Raw genomic sequence first — 22,529 nt, forward strand, 5'->3', positions numbered from 1 at the left:
TCAGATGTAATAGATGTACGGCTCAAAACTGTCAGAGCGGGAGCCACTCATAAAGAGCAGTTTTCCATTTTGAAATCATAAAGTGGAGTTCCTCGCGGCAAACCTCCTTCTGTGATGTCCATATAAAACAAATGGACAGGGATTGTCTTCATGAGACAACCCCTTTACCACTTTTCTGCCCACACCACGTAATTTAGCGGGCTAAGGGACTGGTCATTGTGTCTCTAGCCAATTAATTTACGTTGTGTCTATGAAAGCTCTGTGCACTCCGGCAAGACGTGCCATCAGCAGGATCAGGCTGTCACACAGACAGTCTGATCCCGTACTGTGACAGGGAACTAAAATAATCAATTCGCCGTAACAACAAAACTCTCAACACAGGACTCATATTAAGCGATGTGTTCCCGAACCCCATGACGTCAGTAATGATGTCACAGGGATTCCCTGTGTAGAAGGGGCTGTGAAGCATTCAGAGAAAATGCAAAATGCGTCTTCTCTTTGTGTCTGTGTTACCTTTAGATCACTGTTTTCAGTGATCTGTATATGTGGACAGCAGGGAACACACAGATCATGAGTTCCCTGCTAACCTGTGCACCAATGGTAAAAAAATATATATAATTAATAAATAAATAAAGTAAAAAGTAAAAAAAATGTAAATAGATGAAAATATAATTTTTTTTTAAAACATTAAAAAGCCCCCCTGCCCCCAAATAATTTTACACCTCTCTGAACCCACACGCATGATTATCAGGCGCTTAGGCATTAATACGTTCCTGTCAGACAGAATGTACTTTATGCCAATCTTAAAATAATTACCCCTTGCCACTAATTTTAATCTATTCTAGGCTGGCCCTATATATATTTGCACTATTTCAACAAAAATGGCCGTACTTGAAAGATTATCATCCGTGTACAGAGGCTGTGTCTAAAGCTAATATGCAGAAGAATTAGGCTATGTTCACACAGAGTATTTTGGGGGAGGAATATCTGCCTCAAAATTCCGTTTGGAACTTTGAGGCAGATATTCCTCTCCCTGCACGCCAATTTTCGCGGCGATTATCGCGCCGTTTTTCGCCCGCGGCCATTGAGCGCCGCGGGCATAAAACAGCGAGATATACGCTTTCTCCTGCCTCCCATTGAAGTCAATGGGAGGTCGGAGGCGGAAGCGCCCGAAGATAGGGCATGTCGCTTCTTTTTCCCGCGAGGCAGTTTTACTGCTCGCGGGAAAAAGACGCCGACGCCTCCCATTGAAATCAATGGGAGGCGTTCTCGGGCCGTTTCTGCCGAGTTTTGCGACGCGGTTTCCGCGTCAAAAAACTCGGCAAAAGACCGCGTGTGAACATAGCCTTAGTTAGAAGAAAGAGTTTTTTGCTGGAGGAAAATCTGCCTCAAAATTCCCTTTTGAATTTTGAGGCAGATTTTTCTCTGCCTGCATGGCACGAAAATTTTCGCTGCGTTTTTCGTCCACGGCCATTGAGGGCCGCGGGTATAAAACTCTGCGAAATACACTTTCTCTGCCTCCCATTGATGTCAGAGGTCAGAGGCGTAAACGCCCGAAGATAGGGCATGACCCTTCTTTTTCCCGCGAGCCGGCTTTTCCGCTCGCTGAAAAAAAACGCCTCCGCCTCCCATTGAAATCAATGGGTGGCATTTTCGGCCACTTTTTGGCGCGTTTTGCGGCGCGGTTTCCGCGTCAAAAAGCTCGTAAAAAAACTCTGTGTGAACCCAGCCTTAGGCCCTCCGCTCCGCAAAACTCGTCAAAAACCGACCGAAAATGCCTCCCATTGGTTTCAATGGAAGGCGGAGGCGGTTTTCTCCCGCTAGGCGGTTTTATCTTCACGCGGTTGCGCATCTGACCTCCTATTGACATCAATGGGAGGCAGAGAAAGTATATTTTGCAGAGTTTTTTGCCCGTAGCACTAAAAGGGCGCGAGCGAAAAACGCCACGAAAATCGTGGCAAACGGCGTGCAGGAAGGTCAAAATCTGCCTCAAAATGCCAAACTGAATTTTGGGGCCGAATTTTCATCCTGCAAAAAACTTTTTTTGCAGTAAATATTATTTATTGAACAAACTATCTCAAAATATAGCATGAAAAAATAAGAAAAAAACTGCGTATTTTTTCCTGTTTCTTGCCATTTTTCCCTACAAAAAGACCTACAAAATTAATTGACATTGGGTTAAATTTGAAATTATAAAAAAAAGTTCCATGTGTCCTGCAAATAAAAGAAAAACAAAAAAATATTGGGGTAGACTAAAACAAATTTTTTTTTAAATAAAATCACCTTTTAAATTTCAGCATTTCAAAATGTGACATTTTTGTGCAAAATATCTCCAGTCTTAAAAAGATTAAAGGAATTTGAAAGTTAAGTTTTGGAGTAAATTGTTATGGAAATCAAAATGAAGATAAACAGTTAAAGTGTAGCTAAACATTTGACAAACTTCTAACATGTCATAGTGACATGTCAGAAGTTTGGAATGGTGGGGGTCCGAGCACTGAGAACCCCAGCTAAACAAAGCAGCTGAAGCGCTCGTGTGAGGGCTCAGCCGCTTCGTGTCTGTTCGGCTTTTTCCTGAAAAAAATTTATCGGTGTACGGACGCAATAGAAAGTCTATGAGCCCGTACTCTGATATATCGGCTTTCTGGAAAAAGCCGAACAGACACGAAGCGGCTGAGCGGTCACACGAGGGCTTCATCTGCTTCGTTCTAGCGATTGGTGGGGGTCTCAGTGCTCGGACCCCCACCAATCCAAACTTCTGACATGTTACTATGACATGTCAGAAGTTTGTCGAACGTTTAGCTACACTTTAAGGGGTAGAAAGAATGAAAACACGTCGGAAGAAACATCAAAAAATGGACTGTAATAGAGATGGTAGTGGAGAAAACAAGACTAAAAAGAAGAGTTGCATATAAAAGATACAAACATATATGTCATTAACAATAGGTAAGACTGGTGTAACTTATTATAAGATAAGAGATGTCCACCGTGTTATCTTGCCATCTTTCTATGGCTATGGGTACAATATAAGACTGTATTCACGTATTGTTATAAAATGACTTTTCATCATCAAATTTTATGTAATGTAATCTCTGCATTCCTTGTACTATCCATACATATAGAGATTGAGAGAGTACCAATAAAATGACAGGGGTGAGGGGGTCGTGGAGAAGTGAGGAGGAGGCGAAATACCTTCGAATGATATGGGATAGGGTGTCATTCGTGAAACAACGGCTTACTAGCTGTAAATAATCTCTTGCGTAGAATGTTACAATTAAATGAAAACTAATATAACAACAACAGTTCAATTCTGTGTGTATAAAGGCACAAACTACAGGTGTGGCTGTGACCCAAAAACATCTTAACTGATATGTTTTTCTTGGAATTCCCGGGCAAATAATGTCAGAAGAACAGGTTCATATGCCTCGGTTGGAAAGTTGATCTCTTGTTACAAGTAAATTGACTTGTTCTTTCATTGACCCTCCATAAAGCCTCAGCCTATCATACCAGACTTCATAAATCCTGGAATTGTATTTTATTTAGTAGTTACATATTCCTTCGAATTGAGAATAATTACCATTTGATAATAAACATAGAAAATTTGTCTGGATTAGAAGAGAAGTTAGATCAAGACTTTGTAAAGATACAAAATTTCGGCCTGACTATTATTCTTTGATATATAACAGGAGTTGCTAAACTCTCCAAGACCTATAATCTCAACGAATTACAACACAACTGAAAGACCTGGACACCAAGTATGGATTCTGAAATAATGTGGTGTGTGAATTATTTACCAGAACTACTAGAACCAGTTTAAAGGGGCTCTCCGCTTTGGACAATAAGTACTTATTAGAAAGGTCCCTTGACAACACCCCCAGCGATCAGCTATAATCTTTGGGAAAACCTGGCAGCAAGTGTTACATTTCTCTGCAGTGCCACCACAGGGGAAATAAAGTATTACGCAGTGCCTATTCAAATCAATGAGTTATCTGTGTAAAACAGGACAGGTCCTCCAGAGTGAGAGACACTCTCCTCTTTGGCCAAGAGATGAGGATCCTGAACAGGGGCCCCTCTATTAACCCAGAATTTGCTAATAGGTATTTGAAAATGAATTTTTTAAACTGAATAGCCCCTTTGATATGTTCTATGCTGAGATATATCGACAACTTGATGACAACATTTTTCCTTATGTTATTATTAAATACAGTGTTGTCATGAAGGATTTCTGTAAACTCAATGTCCATCTACATCAATATATACATCCTTGAATAGTGGCAAATATGTGTTTGGTGATTTGAATCCACACAATGTCAACACTGTCGTCAAAATCTCTTAGTAGTACAGCCTCAAGCTTTGAGCCTGCAACTTAAAAAGATTAGATTTTGACCCCAACGGATCATACATAATTGGCATATATTAAGAGTGGGACATCAATTAAAAGTCCCGGGAAACCCCTTTAACGGGGTTATCCGGACATTTTTTTTTCATGGCCTATCCTTAGGATAGGTCATCAATATTAGATCAGCTGTCTGAAGGGGTAGCGGTGTTTGTCGCCGCGGCCTCTCCAGTGTTTACCAGGCACTACGCTGTATACAGTAGCAGCTGTGCCTGGGAGAGCAGCTCAGTCCCATTCACTTGAATGGGACCGGAACTGAATCCCAAGAACAGCTGCTCTGGATGTGTGCAGCGCTGTGCCTATAAGCTGTGAAAAGGCTGTGGCGGCGAATGCTGCGGCCCCATCAATCAGCTGAATGGTGGGGTTGCCAGGTGGGGGTGTGGGTGCCAATATCAGATCAGGACTCCACAGATCTTTTATTGATGACCTAAGGATAGGCCATCAATAGAAATTATTATTTTTTGCATAGGGGATTTCATTAGTTTACTCGTGACCTGTTGGGGTTTCTTGAAGACTGGATTGGATAACACTAACTTATAGAGTAGCTGTCTGTTGGTGGCTCTGTGGTGAGAATGGTCTAATTTCTACAGGAATTGGTTTTCCATCTTTTCTCCTATGTAATGTTTAAAGTAAATCTACACTTCAAAGGAAACATAGAAAAGTAGTTCTTTACAGACAGACTGATAGTGGAATATGCTTCCATAGCTTTGGCGGGGGCTCTTACACTTAGGTCTCATACCCATAGCTGTATTATGTGTATGACACCATCAAAAGCCACAACTGAGGTATTCTCCCTAGAAGCATTTCTTCTATGGGAGAATTATCTCCTCCATACATAAGGTGCCCAACGGAGCCTGTACGGTAGTGCACTGAGGCTATGTACTGACGAGCCGTACGGCCTCCATGCCCTGCCATACAGGCTCCATACATGTTCATAAGCTCTTAGTACACTTTTATTAAAAAACGATTTTACTTTTTAAAATACACACTTCTATGTATGCTCTATACATAGAAGTTGTATTGTTCCGTCAAAGTCGAATCCGTCAGTTCAGCTGAACGTACAGCATGGCTGAGAGCGGGTCGTGCTTGTCCCTGACACACCGGATCCAGCTAATATCGACCACATCTAAGTTCATAACTTAGATGTGATCGATATTAGCTGGATCCTGTGTATCAGAAACAAGCAAGACCAGCTTTCAGGTGAGCCGTCAGCTCAGCTGTACTGACGGCCTCGGTTTTGACAGAACTGCACAGCTTCTATGTATACAGGATACATAGAAGCTGTATCTTAAAAAGTAAAAACATTTTTTAATAAAAGTAAATTTAAAAGTTGTTTCAGATCACTTAAAACATTGATTTATTAAAAAAAAAAAAAATAGAATGTTCGCTTCAAAGGTCTACATTGCCTCTAAGGGGCCAACAATGTACCAATGATGTACCCACTATACCAGTAGAAGTAGATTCATCTAATAATACTGTTGAAATTTCTGCTCTTACTTTTATACCTACAGTTAGGGCAGATTCACACGAACGTTGCGTTTTTGCGCACGCAAACAACGCGGCGTTTTGCGAGCGCAAAAACCATTTGACAGCTGCGTGTGTCATGCGTGTCTGATGCGCGGCTGCGTGATTTTCGCGCAACCGGCATCATAGAGATGAGGCTTGTCGATGCCCGTCACTGTCCAAGGTGCTGAAAGAGCTAAATCTTTCAGCACCCTCGACAGTGAATGCCGAACACAACAGCGAAAAACATGTAAAAAAAAAGATAAAGTTCCTACTTACCGAGAACTTCCCGGCCGTTGCCTTGGTGACGCGTCCTTGGTGACGCGTCCATGGTGACGCGCCTCTCTTGACATCGGGCCCCACCTCCCTGGATGACGCGGCAGTCCAAGTGACCGCTGCAGCCTGTGATTGGCTGCAGCCTGTGCTTGGCCTGTGATTGGCTGGAGCTGTCACTTGAACTGAAGTGTCATCCCGGGAGGTCGGACTGCAGGAAGGAGACAGGAGTAATCGGTAAGTTAGAACTTGGTTTTTTTTTTACAGGTTCATGTATTTTGGGATCACAAGTCACTGTCCATGGTGCTGAAACAGTTTAACTCTTTCAGCACCATGCACAGTGAATGTCTCCCGACGTCGCGGACCGGAAATTTTTTGGCCGGGTTCGGCCAAAACGAGTTTGGCCGAACCCGGTGAAGTTAGCTTCGGTTGTCGGGGTTCGCTCCTCGCAAAGACACTCCGTTTGGATGCTTGGAAACAGAAAAGCACGTGGTGCTTTTCTGTTTCCATTCATCCTTTTGACAGCTGTTGCGCAAACACGCAGTTCACACGGAAGTGCTTCCGTGCGACATGCGTGGTTTTCACGCACCCATTGACTTCAATGGGTGCGTGATGCGTGAAATACGCAGAGTTATTGAACCTGTCGCGTATTTTGCGCAGCGAACAAACGCTGCGCAAAATACACGGACTGTGTGTACTGCCCCATAGACTTCTATAGGGCATTGCGTGCCGCGCGAAAACCACGCGCCCTACACGCTGCCAAATCACGCTCGTGTGAATCCCCCCTTAGGTCCAGAATTATTGGGCCAGTGACACAATCTTCATGATTTGGGCTCTGCTGCCACCAAATTAGATTTGAAATGAAACAACTGAGATGCAATTGAAGATTAGACTTTCAGGTTTAATTCAAGGGGTTGAACAAAAATATCCTGTGAAACGTTTAGGAATTGCAACCATTTTTCTACACAGCCGCCTCATTTCAGGGGCACAAAGTAGTTGAACAAATTAACATTACCATAAATAAAATGTTTTTTTTTTAAATACTTTGTAGAGAATCCTTTGCAGGCAATGACTGCCTGAAGTCTGGAACCCATGGACTTCACCACATGCTGGGTTTCCTCCTTTGTGATGCTATGCCCGGCCTTTACTGCAGCGTCTTCAGTTGTTGCTTGTTTGTGGGTCTTTCTTTAAGTTTTGTCTTAAGCAAGTGAAATGCAGCTCGATTGGGTTGAGATCTGTTGATTGACTTGGCCATTGCAGAATATTCCACTTCTTTGCCTTATAAACTCCTGGGTTGCTTTCGCAGGATGTTTTGGGTCATTGTCCATCTGTCCTGTGAAGCGACGTCCAGTCAACCTTGCTGCATGTGGTTGAATCTGAGCAGAAAGTAAATCCCTTAAGACTTCAGAATTCATCCGGCTCCTTCTGTCTTCAGTCACATCATCAATAAACAGTGACCCAGTGCCATTGGCAGCCATGCATGCCCATGCCATCACAATGCCTCCACCATGTTTTACAGAGGATGTGGTGCGCTTTGGATCATGAGCCGTTCCAAGTCTTCTCCATACTTTCTTCCTCTCATCATTCTGGTACAGGTTGATCTTAGTTTCATGCTCTTCCAGAACTGGGCGGCTTCTTTAGATGTTGTTTGGCAAAGTCTAATCTGGCCTTTCTATTTTTGAGGCCGATTAATGGTTTGCACCTTGTGGTGAACCCTCTGTATTTGCTCTCATGAAGTCTTCTCTTTATGGTAGACTTAGATACTGATCCACCTACTTCCAGGAGAGTGTTCTTCACCTGGGTAGATGTTGTGAAGGGGTTTTTCTTCACCATGGAAAGGATTCTGCGATCATCCACCACTTTTGTCTTCTGTGGACGTCCAGGCCTTTTGGAGTTCACGAGATCACCAGTGCGCTCTTTTTTTCAAGAATATAGCGAATTGTTTATTTCGCCACTCCTAAGATTTGTGCTTTCTCTCTGATGGATTTCTTAATTTTTCCCAACCTTCACGATGTTCTGTTTCACTTGCATTGAAAGCTCCTTTGACCTCATGTTGTGAGTTCACAGCAACAGCTTCCAAATGCAAATGCCACACCTGGAATCAACTCCAGACCTTTTACCTGCTTAATTGATGATGGATTAACACGGGAATAGCCCATGCAGCCCATTAAATAGCTTTTGAAATAATTGTCCATTTACCTTTGGTCCCTCGAAAAAGAGGCAGCTCCATATTAAAGAGCTGTAATTCCTAAATCCTTCCTCAAATTAGGATGTGAATACCCTCAAATTAAAGCTGAGAGTCTGCACAATAAGCCCGTTTTGATTATATAACTGTATATTCCATATGTGATCGTAAACAGCTAAAATGCCAAAACTTGTGACACTGTCCAAATAATTCTGGACCTAACTGTATATGGATTTCCAAAAAGGAAGTCGAAAGTCTAAAAATGTTGTTCACATATACATGTATTAGCAGGACTGAAACCAGAGTGTTAAATGCCTATATGTACTGCGTGTTCTTTCCCTAATCTTATGGTATGGTCTGCTGCAAATGCGTTTTGGAATATGCGCTAACCAAAAGCGATTTGTCAAACATGAAATAACAAATCACTTGTTTATCTTGAACTTCATACGAATAGTTCCTTGGAGAATGGGGGTTTTAAATAAGCTTGGAGGTTAATTTAAATCATAATATCTGGCTCTTGCTAACAATATTTTTACTATATTTGTTTTAGACGTCTTTTTTTGTCTTGTAGCTTTTGTTAATCATTTATTTGGCTACTTTAGAATTTGACTGTAAATTGGACTTTGTCCAAAAACAAAATACTTAAACTTATATTTTAAACTTTTTTCCCCTTCGTACATTTTAGTATTTTTACAAAACGCACTTCAGTCGTAACGTGTCAGCTGACTTTAATTAAGTCGTATGATACTGTATAATGGCTTGTTTTATATTTTCTTCCATTATTTTCCTTATTTTCCAACAGAGATCCAACCCCTTTTTTGTTTGAAAAAAAAACAAACTAAAACCAAACACAGAAGAAAATGCTGAAACGAAGCTTGCTCAAATGACTGGGCCTAATTTATTTTACACACTGATCCATAATAGCCCTTATCCTGCTGTCGGCCCAAACTGTACATTATTCGCGTGAATAAGTATTTTATTACATAGTTACATAGTTAGTACGGCTGAAAAAAGACACATGTCCATCAAGTAGTGGCATGGAACTTTTACTGGAGAATACGACATCTCAAGTCACAATTTGGCGGCACACCATGTGTTCCTTAGCACAATGACAAAAGCCATGGTCAGATGACACAAACAATATAGAGACAAAAATGTAATATATACTTTATAAAAGTTTCAACATGTCATCTGGAGAATTAAAAACAACGTAATTGTCAAAATTATTCGGAACTTTTTGACTTTTTTGAATGTATATGGTTACCTTATGGGCATATACCGTAATATGGAGATATTCTCCTTAGTGAGAATGGCGTATGCCACACTTTTTCTCTTTAAGATGCCATAGACTTCTATAGGTGAAGAATTGTGGCTCTTTGCAAATTGAAGGTTGCATGCAGCCACAATATGGCCGTGTGGACAAGGCTTTCCTTCTCTGACATTAAAAGAACATCTCTAATTGTCCTTCAGATGCCAATGTTGTCCATCTGCTTAGATGATCTTGGTTGGGGAACTGTATTTTGCTTTACAACAAGATCCTGCTTCATGTCCTTCACATGCAAACATCTCAGCTGCTTCTCCATTGCGTGAGTTGTCCTCCGCTCTGTGGCCGCCTCATACGTCTCTTCTGTTTGTCCTACAGTTTTATTTACAAACTTCAAATGCCTTCATGCCAAATGATGCAACCCGTGTTCACATGTGTTTAATATTCTCAGCGTGGCCCCTGCACAACTGCTCCTAATTTATGTCTCCGACGAGGCTGAGGCTTCTCTGTATTAAAAGGACAAAGGATGAAAGATTATTTTAGGTTCTTATAAAGGGAAGACTCAGAGGGTTATTACAATGACAAATTAGAAAAATAGCAAGTTTGGACGTTGTAACTTATATCAGTTTTTACCACATACTGTATTTGGGTTGTGTCCTGCATTAGTTTATACCGCGTTTAACCCCTTAAGGACATGGCCTATTTTGAACCAAAGGACGCAATGTTTTTTGTTTTGTTTTTTCATCTCTCCGTTTTGTAAGTAAGTCATAAAATAGCTTGATTTTTTTGCGGGGAAAGGTGTATTTTTTTTAATACCACCATTTTGGACTGCATATAATCTATTGTGTAACTTTTTATTAATGTTTTCAGGGGGGGGGGGGAGACAGGAATTCTGCCACTGTTTTCTGGGTTTTGTTTTTATGGAGTTCCTCCTGTGGTATAAGTGACATGATTACTTTATGTCACAATCTGTGGGTATGTGGACTCATTGGGCCATACCGCCGTGGCGGGATAGCAGCTGGCCAAACAGTGTACCAGGTCAATGTCTATATAGTCCAAGCACAAGGGTACCTGTGGCAGTTCAGATGGGACCTTGGCACAGACACCAGGTGTGGTGTAACACAGCAGGCGTGACCGATGGCACAACACGACTCCAACTTTGTAAAGCACAGGAACAACGGTAGCATGGGATACAGGATACAGGCAGCAGGTACAGGAACACTGGGAACAGGATAAAACTAAGGGACCATTTGCAAGACTTACACGGGTAAACACAACAACGCTCAGGCAATGAGTGAAAGGGCAGAGCGCTTTTTATAGTCTAGGGTGATTATGGGTTAGTTGATGATTATTTACATGTGCGCGCACTGGATTTTTAAGGCCGGGCACGAGCGTGCGCGCACACCCTACGGGGCACAGGAGAACGGAGCAGTAGTGATCGCTGGCGTCTCCTGGATGCGGGCCAGCACTCACAGATCCATGGCTGCGGCCATCGGGGGGTGAGTAATCCCGACGGTCCGCGGCCGTGATTGCTACACTTTATTTTGTGAGTTGTTTCGATTATGGAGTTACCAAATGTTTATAGCTTTTTTATGTTTTTCTACTTTTGCCGAATAAAACCCCTTTTTATTAGAAAATATATATTTTTTTCTGTTGTTGCATTAAAAGACCCCCAACATTTTTATTTTTTCCGTCAAAGGTGCTCTTTGAGGGTTTTTGTTTTTGTAGGGGGAGTTGTAGTTTTCATTCGTAGCATTTTATGGTACATAGTGACTTTTGATCACTTTTTATTCTGGTTTTTTTTTTTTGTTAGAGGAGGGATGTTAAAAAAACAACAAATTTGCCATTTTTTTTTAGTCTTTTTTTTTTTTACGGCGTTTACCACGTTGTGTTCATATTATCATGCAGGTCATTTTGAATCCTGTGATTTACACAACATACCAGTGTCGTAACTAACACTGTAGCAGCTATAGCCGCTGTTATTGGCCCGCATATGCCTTGGTAGCGCCGCTAGCAGCCGCTATGGCTGCTACAGCGATAGTGTCGCTACATTCAATAGTATCTGCTTCTTTAGGAATACTATAGCAGAGCAGGGAGGTATCTCCCTGCTCTGCCATTTACTAGGCTACAGGCCGTTCAGACTACAGGCTATAAGGCACAGGGACAGGATTTCTGCGCAGGCCGGCGTGATGATGTCACTGGATCGCGCCAGCCTACGCATCCCGTCGGCGTTGTGGAGCAGCTCCGTTCTTCGCCAGAACGGAGCCTAGGTGGGTATAATTTTTTAGTTTTATTTGTTTGGGGGGAGGTGGGCTGTGTGCACTATCTACAAGGGGGAGGTGGGGGATGGGATGGCACTGTCTACAAGGGGGAGGTCCGTGGGCTGTATATCACTGTCTACAAGGGGGAATTGGGGTCTGTATGGCACTATCTACAAGGGGGGGGGGGTGGGGGGGACTGTATGGCAATGTCTACAAGGGGGAGGGGGCACTGTTTACAATGGGGAGGTGGCTGTATGGCACTGTCTACAAGGGGAAGTTAGGCGGCTGTATGGCAATATTTACAAGGGGGAGGTTGGGGTTACTCTATACAAGGGAAAGGTGGGGCTGTATGGCACTATCTACAAGAGGGAGGTGGGGGGCTGTATGGCAGTGTCTACAAGGGGGAGGTGGGGGATGTACGGCACTATCTACAAGGGGGAGGTGGGGGGACACTGTCTATGAGCAGAGGTGTGGGCTCTATGGCGCTATATACAAGGGGGAGATGGTGGCTGCATGGCATGGTCTACAAGGGGAGATGCAGGGCACTGTCTACAAGCGGGAGGTGGGGGCACTGTCTACAACGGGGAGGTGGGGGCACTGTCTACAAGGGGGCTGTATGGCACTGTCTATAAGGGGGGAGGGGGCACTATCTACAGAAAGGCTGTGTGGCACTGTCTACAAGGACAGGATGACACTACAGGGGGGCTGTATAGCACTGTCTACAAGGGGTGCTATATGGCAGAATATACAGAGGGCTGTATGCCACAATCTACTGGGGGCTGTATGGCATAATCTATGGGGGGCTGCATGACACTATATACAGGGGGCTGTATGGCACTATCTACAAGGGGCTGTATGGCGCTATCTACAGGGGGCTGTATGGCACTATATTAAGGGAGGTGCTGTATGTTATAATCTACAGGGGGGCTGTATGGCACAGTCTACAGGGGTGGACTGTGTGTGGCACCCAGTGGAGGGGGGGCAGTCAAAAGTTTGCTATGGGGCCCAGTGTTTCCTAGTTACACCCCTGCAACATACCTATAACTTTGAAGGTGCAAATTATTTTTTTACTTTGACACAAACAATTGTTAAGATAAAAACTAGAGAACTATAATGTGCATAAATATTCACCCCCTGACAGTCAATACTTTGTGGAGCCTTTTGCTGCAGTTACAGATACAAGTCTCTTGGGGTTTGTCTCCATTAGTGAAGTACATCAGACATTGGGATATTGCCCATTCTTCCAGGTAAACGGCTCCCACTCCTTCATGTTAGATGGTTGTGTTGTGTACAGCGTCTTCACGTCATGCCACAGATTCTCGATTGGATTGAGGTCTGGACTTTGACGCGACCATTCCAAGACATGTAAAGGTTTCCCCTTACACCCTCCAGTGTAGGTTTAGCATGATGTTTAGGGTAGTTGTCCTGCTGGAAGGTGAACCTCCATCCTAGTCTTGAATTACCCTATATTTACTGCCATCCATCATTCATTCAATCCTGTCCAGTTTTCTAGTCCCTGCTGATGAAAAGCATCCCCACAGCATGATGCTGCCACCACCATGCTTTTTGGGGTGATCGGAAGTGTTGGGGTTCTTGGGAAGTTCAAATTTAGTCTAATCTGACCACAGAACCTTCTTCCCTGTGTTTAGGGAGTCTACCACATGCTGTTTTGCGAACTCAAAACTTGTATTCTAAGGTGTTTCTTTTTTATACTTCCATATCCACAGTGGATCATTGGAGCTTCATCAGTGTTATCGTTGGTGTCTTTGTTGAATAAAGCCCTACTTACCCAGTCTGTGAGTTTTGGTGGGCGGTCTTCTCTTGTCAGATTTGTAGTTGCCCCATATTCTTTCCATTTTGTTATAGTGAGTAGTGCTCCGTGGTATCTTCAAAGTTTGAGATATTTTGTTCTTAAAGAGGCTCTGTCACCACATTATAAGTGCCCTGTCTCCTACATAAGGAGATCGGCGCTATAATGTAGATGACAGTAATGCTTTTTATTTAAAAAAAGATCTATTTTTACCACTTTATTAGCGTTTTTAGATTTATGTTAATGAGTTGCTTAATGCCCAAGTGGGCGTATTTTCACTTTAGACCAAGTGGGCGTTGTACAGGGGAGTGTATGGCACTGACCAATCAGCATCATGCACTCCTCTCCATTCATTTACACAACGCATAGGGATCCTGTTAGATCCTTATGTGCTGTCTTATACTTACACATTAACAATACTGAAGTGTTTAGACAGTGAATAGACATTCCACGGGATGTCTATTCACAATCCCTGCACTTCGTTACTCTATCTGTGGTAGTTACAGCAGAGGACGCGTAATCTTGCGAGATTACGCGGTAAATGACAGGTTACAACGAGATCACGCTTCCTCGGCTGTAACTACCATAGAAACAGTAACGAAGTGCAGAGATTGTGAATAGACATTCCGTGGAATGTCTATTCACTGTCTAAACACTTCAGTATTGTTAATGTGTAAGTATAAGACAGCACATAAGGATCTAACAGGATCCCTATGCGCTGTGTAAATGAATGGAGAGGAGTGCATGACGCCGGTTGGTCAGCGTCATACACTCCCCTGTACAACGCCCACTTGGTCTAAAGTGAAAACACGCCCAGTTGGACAGTAAGCAACTCATTAGCATAAATCTAAAAACGCTAATGAAGTGGTAAAAATAGATCGTTTTTTTAAATAAAAAGCATTACTGTCACCTACATTACAGCGCCGATCTCCTTATGTAGGAGATAGGGCACTTATAATGTGGTGACAGAGCCTCTTTAACACAACCCTGATCTATACTACTCTTCAACATCGTCTCTGACCTGTTTGTAGAGCTCCGTGGTCTTCACGTTGCTTAGTGATGTTGTAGACTCCAGAGCCTTTCAGAAGTGGTGTATTTATACTGACATCATGTGACAGATCATGTGACACTTTGATTGTACACAGGGGGACGTCATTCAACCAATTATCTGGGACCCCTACCGATCACCGGAATGGGGGTCCTGAGCCTCCATTGTCCTCTTTACTGTACAACCACTGTGAGGAGGACTATGAATAGAGCGGTAGTACTGCTGTATACAAAGTCTGTGGGACTGACAGAAAAAGCTGGTACAATGATCTGCTTTTTCAGAGCGCATGTTCGACCACTGCTCTATTCAAGCTCTTACTGCAATTGTGCAGTAAGGAGGAACGGGGGGCCTGGGACTCCCATTCTAGTGATCAGAGGGGGTCCCAGTTTCATGGGCCCCTGCGATCATACATTTATCGCCTATCCTGTGGATAGGCGATAAAGGAATGTTGTTTCTGGGAATATTACTTTAAGTACAGAGATATATGTTTCACCAAGTCATTGTGTAGTGTAACTATGGTTACGGGGACCATTATTTTATAGAGGTCCCGGGTCAATGCCTGGACCCTGGTCAAAGTACTACATTGGCCACTGCAATGTACATATTGGCACAAAGCCTCATGGGTCAGTGATATTAGTCCCTGGTGCTAATCACTCGCCCCAAACTGCCTTGTTGTTATGAGTTACACCTATTAAATAAACCTCCACTGTCTGTAGGTAAAGGGGTAAACATTAATATCGGGCTATTCATTTTCTAAGAAGGAGATTATTGTGTATATTTTATGTTCGCTGAAAATGGAATCATGATTAACAATGTTTTGGGCAAAGGGAATCTTAGAGGTTTTGGATCATGCAAGAGGCTCCCTTGTTTTATAATCCCGACAAGAAGACCCCTTTGGCTAAACAGCCTCTTATCTCATTTAATTGTGTCTGCGTGTGTTTCATTTTTATTTCCGAACTGTGTTCAAAAGAAGCAATTCTCTGAGTCCTGCCAGAAGTGGAGGAATAAATTGCATTGGGACGATGTTTTATTTCATTTTATTTGTATCTCGTATATGAGTTGTTGCATTTTCGTCGCTATTACTTGTGACTCCTGAAAGGCCGGGAGATTTATTAAGTATTATACACCGGGAATAGAGAGGTTGCTTTAGGTAATTTAAAACACGTTAACAGTAGACATAAAATAAAATAACACACTCGGTGTTAAACATATTAGTTATGTTTACATTCACTATTATTCAATTTTTATAAAGTGATGTGGAGATGTTGCGCAGATGGATAAACACAGTTAGCGAAAATATATTATCTGTCATTGAGATTCTCAAAGCCTCGGCCTTGCCTATGTTAGTTTATATTCTAGGTGATGCATTCCGAGTAGAGAGTGTGCTCAAGTGACCTTTTGTCGTACAGTAAAAAGAGTCGTATAAAGTGCTGCAACCAGCAAAGCCCCCTCTAAAATAAGGATGACTTGTGGACTTGTATTGAGAAGTTTCAGTTGCTGTTAATGGATCTCGTGGTTTGGATAACCCTCTTCAGATTGTGTGGCCGCCATCGTGACCATCTGTTGGCGGAGGTAATAGCTATGTAGTTGCGCATTGTCAATGGACAAGTGGTCTTTCACAGCCGGGAGCGGCAGTGACTCAACCTGTGAGGGGGCTTAAAGAGGCTCTGTCACCAGATTTTGCAACCCCTATCTGCTATTGCAGCAGATCGGCGCTGCAATGTAGATAAGAGTAACGTTTTTGTTTTTTTTAAAACGAGCATTTTTGGCCAAGTTATGACCATTTTTATATTTATGTAAATGAGGCTTTCTAAAGTACAACTGGGCGTGTTTAAAGTTATGTACAAGTGGGCGTGTATTGTGTATGTATATCTGGGCGTTTTTACTTGTTTTACTAGCTGGGCGCTGTGAATGGGAGTGTATGATGCTGACGAATCAGCATCATCCACTTCTCTTCGTTAACACCCAGCTTCTGGCAGTGCACAGACACAGCGTGTTCTCGAGAGATCACGCTGTGACGTCACTTCCTGCCCCAGGTCCTGCATCGTGTCGGACGAGCGAGGACACATCGGCACCAGAGGCTACAGATGATTCTGCAGCAGCTTCAGCGTTTGCAGGTAAGTAGCTACATCGACTTACCTGCAAACGCCGATGCTGCTGCAGAATCAAATGTAGCCTCTGGTGCCGATGTGTCCTCGCTCGTCCGACACGATGCAGGACCTGGGGCAGGAAGTGAGTGACGTCACACATCTGCACTGCCAGAAGCTGGGCGTTCTGAAGAGAAGTGGATGATACTTCTATACACAACGCCCAGCTAGTAAAAGAAGTAAAAACGCCCCGATGTACGCACATAATACACGCCCAGTTGTACTTTTACTTTAAACACGCCCAGTTGTACTTTAGAAAGCCTCATTTACATAAATACAAAAATGGTCATAACTTGGCCAAAAATGCTCGTTTAAAAAACAAACAAAAACGTTACTCTTATCTACATTGCAGCGCCGATCTGCTGCAATAGGAGATAGAGGTTGCAAAATCTGGTGACAGAGCCTCTTTAAGGCCGCATGTCTACGACCGAGTAGTGTAGCTTTATGGTGACACACAGAGTACTGTGAGGTTACATACTACTAGAATACTAGTACTACTACTACGTGCCATGCTGCATTGGATGCCGTTTTGTTGGCTGCTTTTCTAAAGTTAGAGTAGAATATGCTTCTAGGGGAGAATATCTCCACACATACGAAATAATGGACTGGATGGAATTCGGCAGAAAAATCCCTGTACGCCTCTATATGTAATCAGATGCATACAGAGGTACAGTTATGTCCCATGCACCTCTACGGTAGCAAGATTTCGGCTCCATACAAAACCCCTTCGTGCATGAATAAATGGGATAACACCCGAAGGATAACACTTATTGGTTCATCTTCAAAACTTTTGCAGACTCCTGGAACAAACAGAAATGTGATAGGCCAACAGGAGTTATTCTCTTCCTAATCCCTTAAAATACAGCTGGAACCAGTCTGAGGGGTGGTGCTTGTATAAAGGGGGCGTGACTTAGCTGGCTGTGTCTCCCACTGAAGACATAGCAGTGAGAGGAGGTTTCTATTGCAGCAGGCTGCCTCCCAGCCATATATTGTTCTGATAAGAAGTATATGAGAAGGAGAGAAGTCAAAATTAAAGCCTCCAAGGACATATATGTTTTTTTTATATTATACGAAAATGTTTCTTTTTTCCTTTTTGGATTGCAATGTTAGATAGGACAGGTTCAAAGAAAAAAGTATGTCATGCTCCGTGTTTTTTTTAAATGTCTTTTTAGTGTTCCCTTATATTGAATGTAAAGGAAAGAGAGATCATGATGATATAAGCAAAAAAATGTTTTAAAAAAATTAAATCACCAGCAGCTTTGCCATAGGCTCCTTTTATTTTTAATTTTTCATAATAGCAGTTGGATAAGATTCCTGATGTTTCACTTTCATATAAGTGATATAATAACTTACTACTTGTTTTTATACACGAAAGAACCACTTACATCTGCACTAGTTTGTAACACTTTTTTGAACCGCAATGACACCTTCAGAATTACAGAAGACATCTACTTCATACTCTTCCTTGTCCCGTTGTCTTCTCAGTGCCAAGAACACCCCAGTAGAGTGACGCAGCGATAACTGGACTCTCTAAATCGGGCTTCGATTTTCTTGGATTGTGCCAGAAGAATTGATAGTACATGAGTTAGCTGCAGGCAGTGAAAATCCTGGAACGTAACATTCTTTTAAAGGCATCCAAATCCCACTTCATTAGTTCTGTCTGGAGTGAAGCTTTCTACTCCGCACCTAGTCATTTACGCTCATCTGCTTTACCGCAGCCAAAAAATCTGATAGAATGCAAGTCAGGAATATCAGCTAATAACTATTGTTCTTTTCTTTTATGTTTTTTGGAGGATTGTTTATGTTGTTTTTGTCTTTTTTTTTTTTTTTGTACAGTATTTATATCTCATATAAAGGTTATTTACACTTTAATAACCATTTTTAGTGCTCCAGATGAAAAAAAAATTAAGCAACTTTTCAAATAGTCTTGAATCATTCCTGTCTGCAGTCTGATCCTGTAGTCATTTGTTTGTAGTCAACTGGGTTTGTTTGTAGTCTGTAACCATGGGGACACATAGGTTTACATAGGAGCTGTAATTTATTTATTTCATTAAGACTATTTGCAAAGTTGATTAACTTTTTATTTTAGATGCATTGGAGAAATTAACAAATTTTTTGCAAATTTACACATTTTCTTTAACCCATTCCTGAAATTTTATGTAAATAATGTCGTAGTCGGGAGGAGGGAGTATGTAGGGGTCTCACCAACTGAACCTGCTCCCTACAGAGCAGGTGTCAGCTGCATTTTACAGCTGACACCTCGTTTTAACAGCAGGGAGCGGAAGGGTGTAGATGGGTTGGTGACAGCTGGGGGCCTAGTGTATGCCCGATCTGCCATGTTAGTCCTTCTATTAAGCCAAAAAATGATGTAAACATAAAAAAAAATTAAACATAATTGGTATTTCTGCGTTCCTAATGATCTGACCTATAACAATATAACTTTATTCATCCTGCACGGTGAACGATGCAAAAAAAAGAGAAAAAAGGGTACTCAAAAAGTCGTATCTACCCCAAAATGGTACCTACAAAAACTCCTGCTTGCTCCCACAAAAATCAAGTTTTTAGAATATAGTGACATTAAAAAATTGTTTTTGTTTTGTAAAAGTAGTAAAGCATAATAAAAACTATAAATTTGGTATCTCTGTAGTCGTATTGACCCGTAGAATGAAGCTAAGGTAATTTTTACCACACAGTAAACGCCCCAAAAATATGTAGGAATTGCGTTCTTTTTTTCATTACACCCACAAAATAATTTTAATTTTCTCAGTACATTAAATGGTGGCCAAAAAAAAACCAGCTCATCCTTCAACAAAAAGCCATCATTGCTGCCATAAGGTGGGGAGGAAGAAACTAAAATAAAGAATCAAAAGCAGGTTGCGTTAGGAACAGTTTAAAGGGGAAAGACAATCCTTGTCCATGCACCATCAGGTGCTGTGAATATCATATGGGGAAATAGCCCCTTGGAATCTCATCTACAGGCCAGAGCTAGCAAAGAAGAGCAAATCCTGCTGACGGACTCTGTTCAGCCTTGAATTGCATAGCCTACATAGCCACATATTGAAATGAATGGGCACTGTGTAAATAAAAACTTCACCCGGTTATGTAAATGAATTGTCAGAGGTTTCAGGAGCAGGATCTGCGGCGATCATCTGATCACCGCCGATTTTTCTTTTTTTAAAGAGATTTTCTTTGAGAGATTATCTCTTTAATATGCTTTGTGGAGTTCTAAACATACAATCTAGTAAGTAATATTACTAGACAGTCAATCCTGTTTCTTTTCTTGTTTTTCAGACTTTATCACAAAAATAGTCCGATTGTTTTTCATTGGCGACACCTCCACTTTTTTTTTTGTATTCATTCTGATTAATGTGTATTTGTCTCCTTCCTTGTGCAGACCAGGACCACCAGATAGATGATGTATTTGGCCTCAATGGACAAATCGAACACAAGCTTTCCTTCCTGAAGCAGAATGTTCCGGCTGACATGAAGCTGGTTCTTGTTGGGCATTCCATCGGATGTTATATCATCTTGGAAATGATGAAGCGATCTCCTGAGCTGAAGGTACGTTTTGGGTTTTTTAACCAACCAATGATCTACTACTAATAAATATTACATTTTGATTTATATTTCATGAAGTTGGCTGTGAATCCTCTTGTTCTTCCTGAATGCTTTCTCATTGGGTCAGAATTCCCAATGATGGTCATAAATTATTTGTATCAATCTTGTTGATAGTGACCCTCTTCCTTTTGTCCTTCTCTCAATTTTTCACAGCATTTTTTTATTTTCTTACTCTCATAATTCAGTGCTCCTTTAAGTTACAATGTTAATTTATTCTAGGATGTCCATTGTAGCGGATAAATATTGTAACTTAAAACTCCAACTCTATGGAAAATCGGTTCTGAAGCCCCCAAAATGTAAAAAAGAAAAAAGGAAAAATTTTGTATTAAAGAACAATAAGTTAGGAAAGTTACAAGTATTCTTAGATGTGGAAAATGAAAGTTTAGGCTCCATTTGTTAAAAAAATCAATATGTCCAAAGTTTTTCATGTCTTTATGGTCCTGCTTTCACATACATAAAAAACATGGAAATTATCATAACATGAAATCTTTGTTTTTTTTTGGAACATTATTACATTTTTACAATATTTTCTCGGTCTCTCAATCCTTACATGTTAATACTAAGAGTTAAATTGACAATATTTTTTTTATACTTTTTATTTATTTGTCAACTTTTTCCTTCACTGTGGGATTTATGGCTCAAAACCAAGAAATGGGAACATCTAAAATTTAAAACCGTGTCAGGCAAATTATTGTGAATTAAAATTTTTATAATATAATTTTCATATAAATGTTTAGATAGAAGAAGAAAATACAAATCAACAAAAATAAAAACTTGCCTCTTTTCATTAGTTCTTGAGACTTTAATGGAAAGAGCCAGGAACTTGCGCAACCAGGTCTCCGTGTCTTCCATCCTATTTGCCGGCCGTCTTGCACTGTATTGCGGGATTCACCGTCAGGATAGGTGGGATTCCAGAGGTGGGACGCCACTGTCCGAAATATCTAGCATTTCCACATATCCGCAGGTCAAGTTCTCTCAATAGGGGGATATGCCATAAATTTCTTTGGTCGGAATCCCCTTTAATACAAAATGTATTTTATATAGAATACACTTATCTAATTACAGTATTAAAAAATGAAATATGGAAGGAAGTTTCCTGTTAAATAAGAAGACGGGAGGAGGGATGAATAAAATGTTCCTATATTGTGTATGGACTCTGCTCAGCTCTTGTGTGGTTGGAGCTTTCAGAAAATGGTTTATTCCATCTTTTCTTTGACAATAGATAATATTTCATCCAGCCAGAGTGTTGTGCAACCTCTTTATTATGGCCAATAAAATTTAACTGCTAACTTGGATAACATATGAAGTGTAATAATCAAAAACGTGTGTTCACGTCTCTCTTATTTTTGCTGGAATATGTGTCCCCCTATAACGTTCAGAACAAGATCTGTGTATTTTAGTAGCTGAACCGGGGGTTTCTGTGTATGGTGTAGAACTGTGCTGACTGGCTGTCATTGCATAGCACTTGAGTGACATATGAGTCGGTGAGAGTCAGGTAACTATAGTTGAATAGTTCATACAGTTTGGAGAAGAAAGTTCTGAGATTTTTTTTCGATTTTTTTTTTTTAAACAGATATAAACAAAGTAGAGAAACACTTTTATTCTAGTTTGTGCAAAGTAAAATCTTTTTGCTGTTAAAATTTGGTTTTGTTAGCTAAGGTTATGTTTACATCTGTTTATAACGGAAACCAGGGCGCAGTGCCGTATGTCGTACAATTGTCTTGCCCAGTGGACTCCATTGACTAAAAATGACGTCCAATTTGTTCTCTTGAGGTGTCCATCATTCTGATGGGAAGAAGAGCCCTGCGTAACAGCATCGGCGTTGGAGTCGATACATTTCTACCAACTCCACCCAAAACTGACTCTGACTCCACAGCCCTCGATTTCAGAGCTCACATCTCCTAGTATTCCCTGTTGACTCAATAACCTGCAAAGTGCTTGTTCTGATGATTTACATTTTAGGAAGTGGTCTTTACACCGTGTTCCAAATTATTATGCACATTGGATTTAAGTGTCATAAACATTTA

General features: G+C 41.4%; 1 protein-coding gene across 6 annotated transcripts in view; it reads left to right on the forward strand.

Moving 5' to 3' along the window:
• LDAH (lipid droplet associated hydrolase) overlaps positions 1–22,529 on the forward strand; it is a 218,993-nt gene that overhangs the window by 60,436 nt on the left and 136,028 nt on the right. For all 6 annotated transcript variants that reach the window (XM_075861051.1, XM_075861047.1, XM_075861049.1 and 3 more), the window contains one exon: positions 20,279–20,445. In XM_075861051.1, coding sequence (XP_075717166.1) covers positions 20,279–20,445 — 167 coding nt within the window. The remainder of the gene's footprint in view (positions 1–20,278; positions 20,446–22,529) is intronic.

Source organism: Rhinoderma darwinii, chromosome 4, assembly GCF_050947455.1.
Source record: "Rhinoderma darwinii isolate aRhiDar2 chromosome 4, aRhiDar2.hap1, whole genome shotgun sequence".
In the NCBI taxonomy this organism is placed as follows: Eukaryota; Metazoa; Chordata; class Amphibia; order Anura; family Rhinodermatidae; genus Rhinoderma; species Rhinoderma darwinii.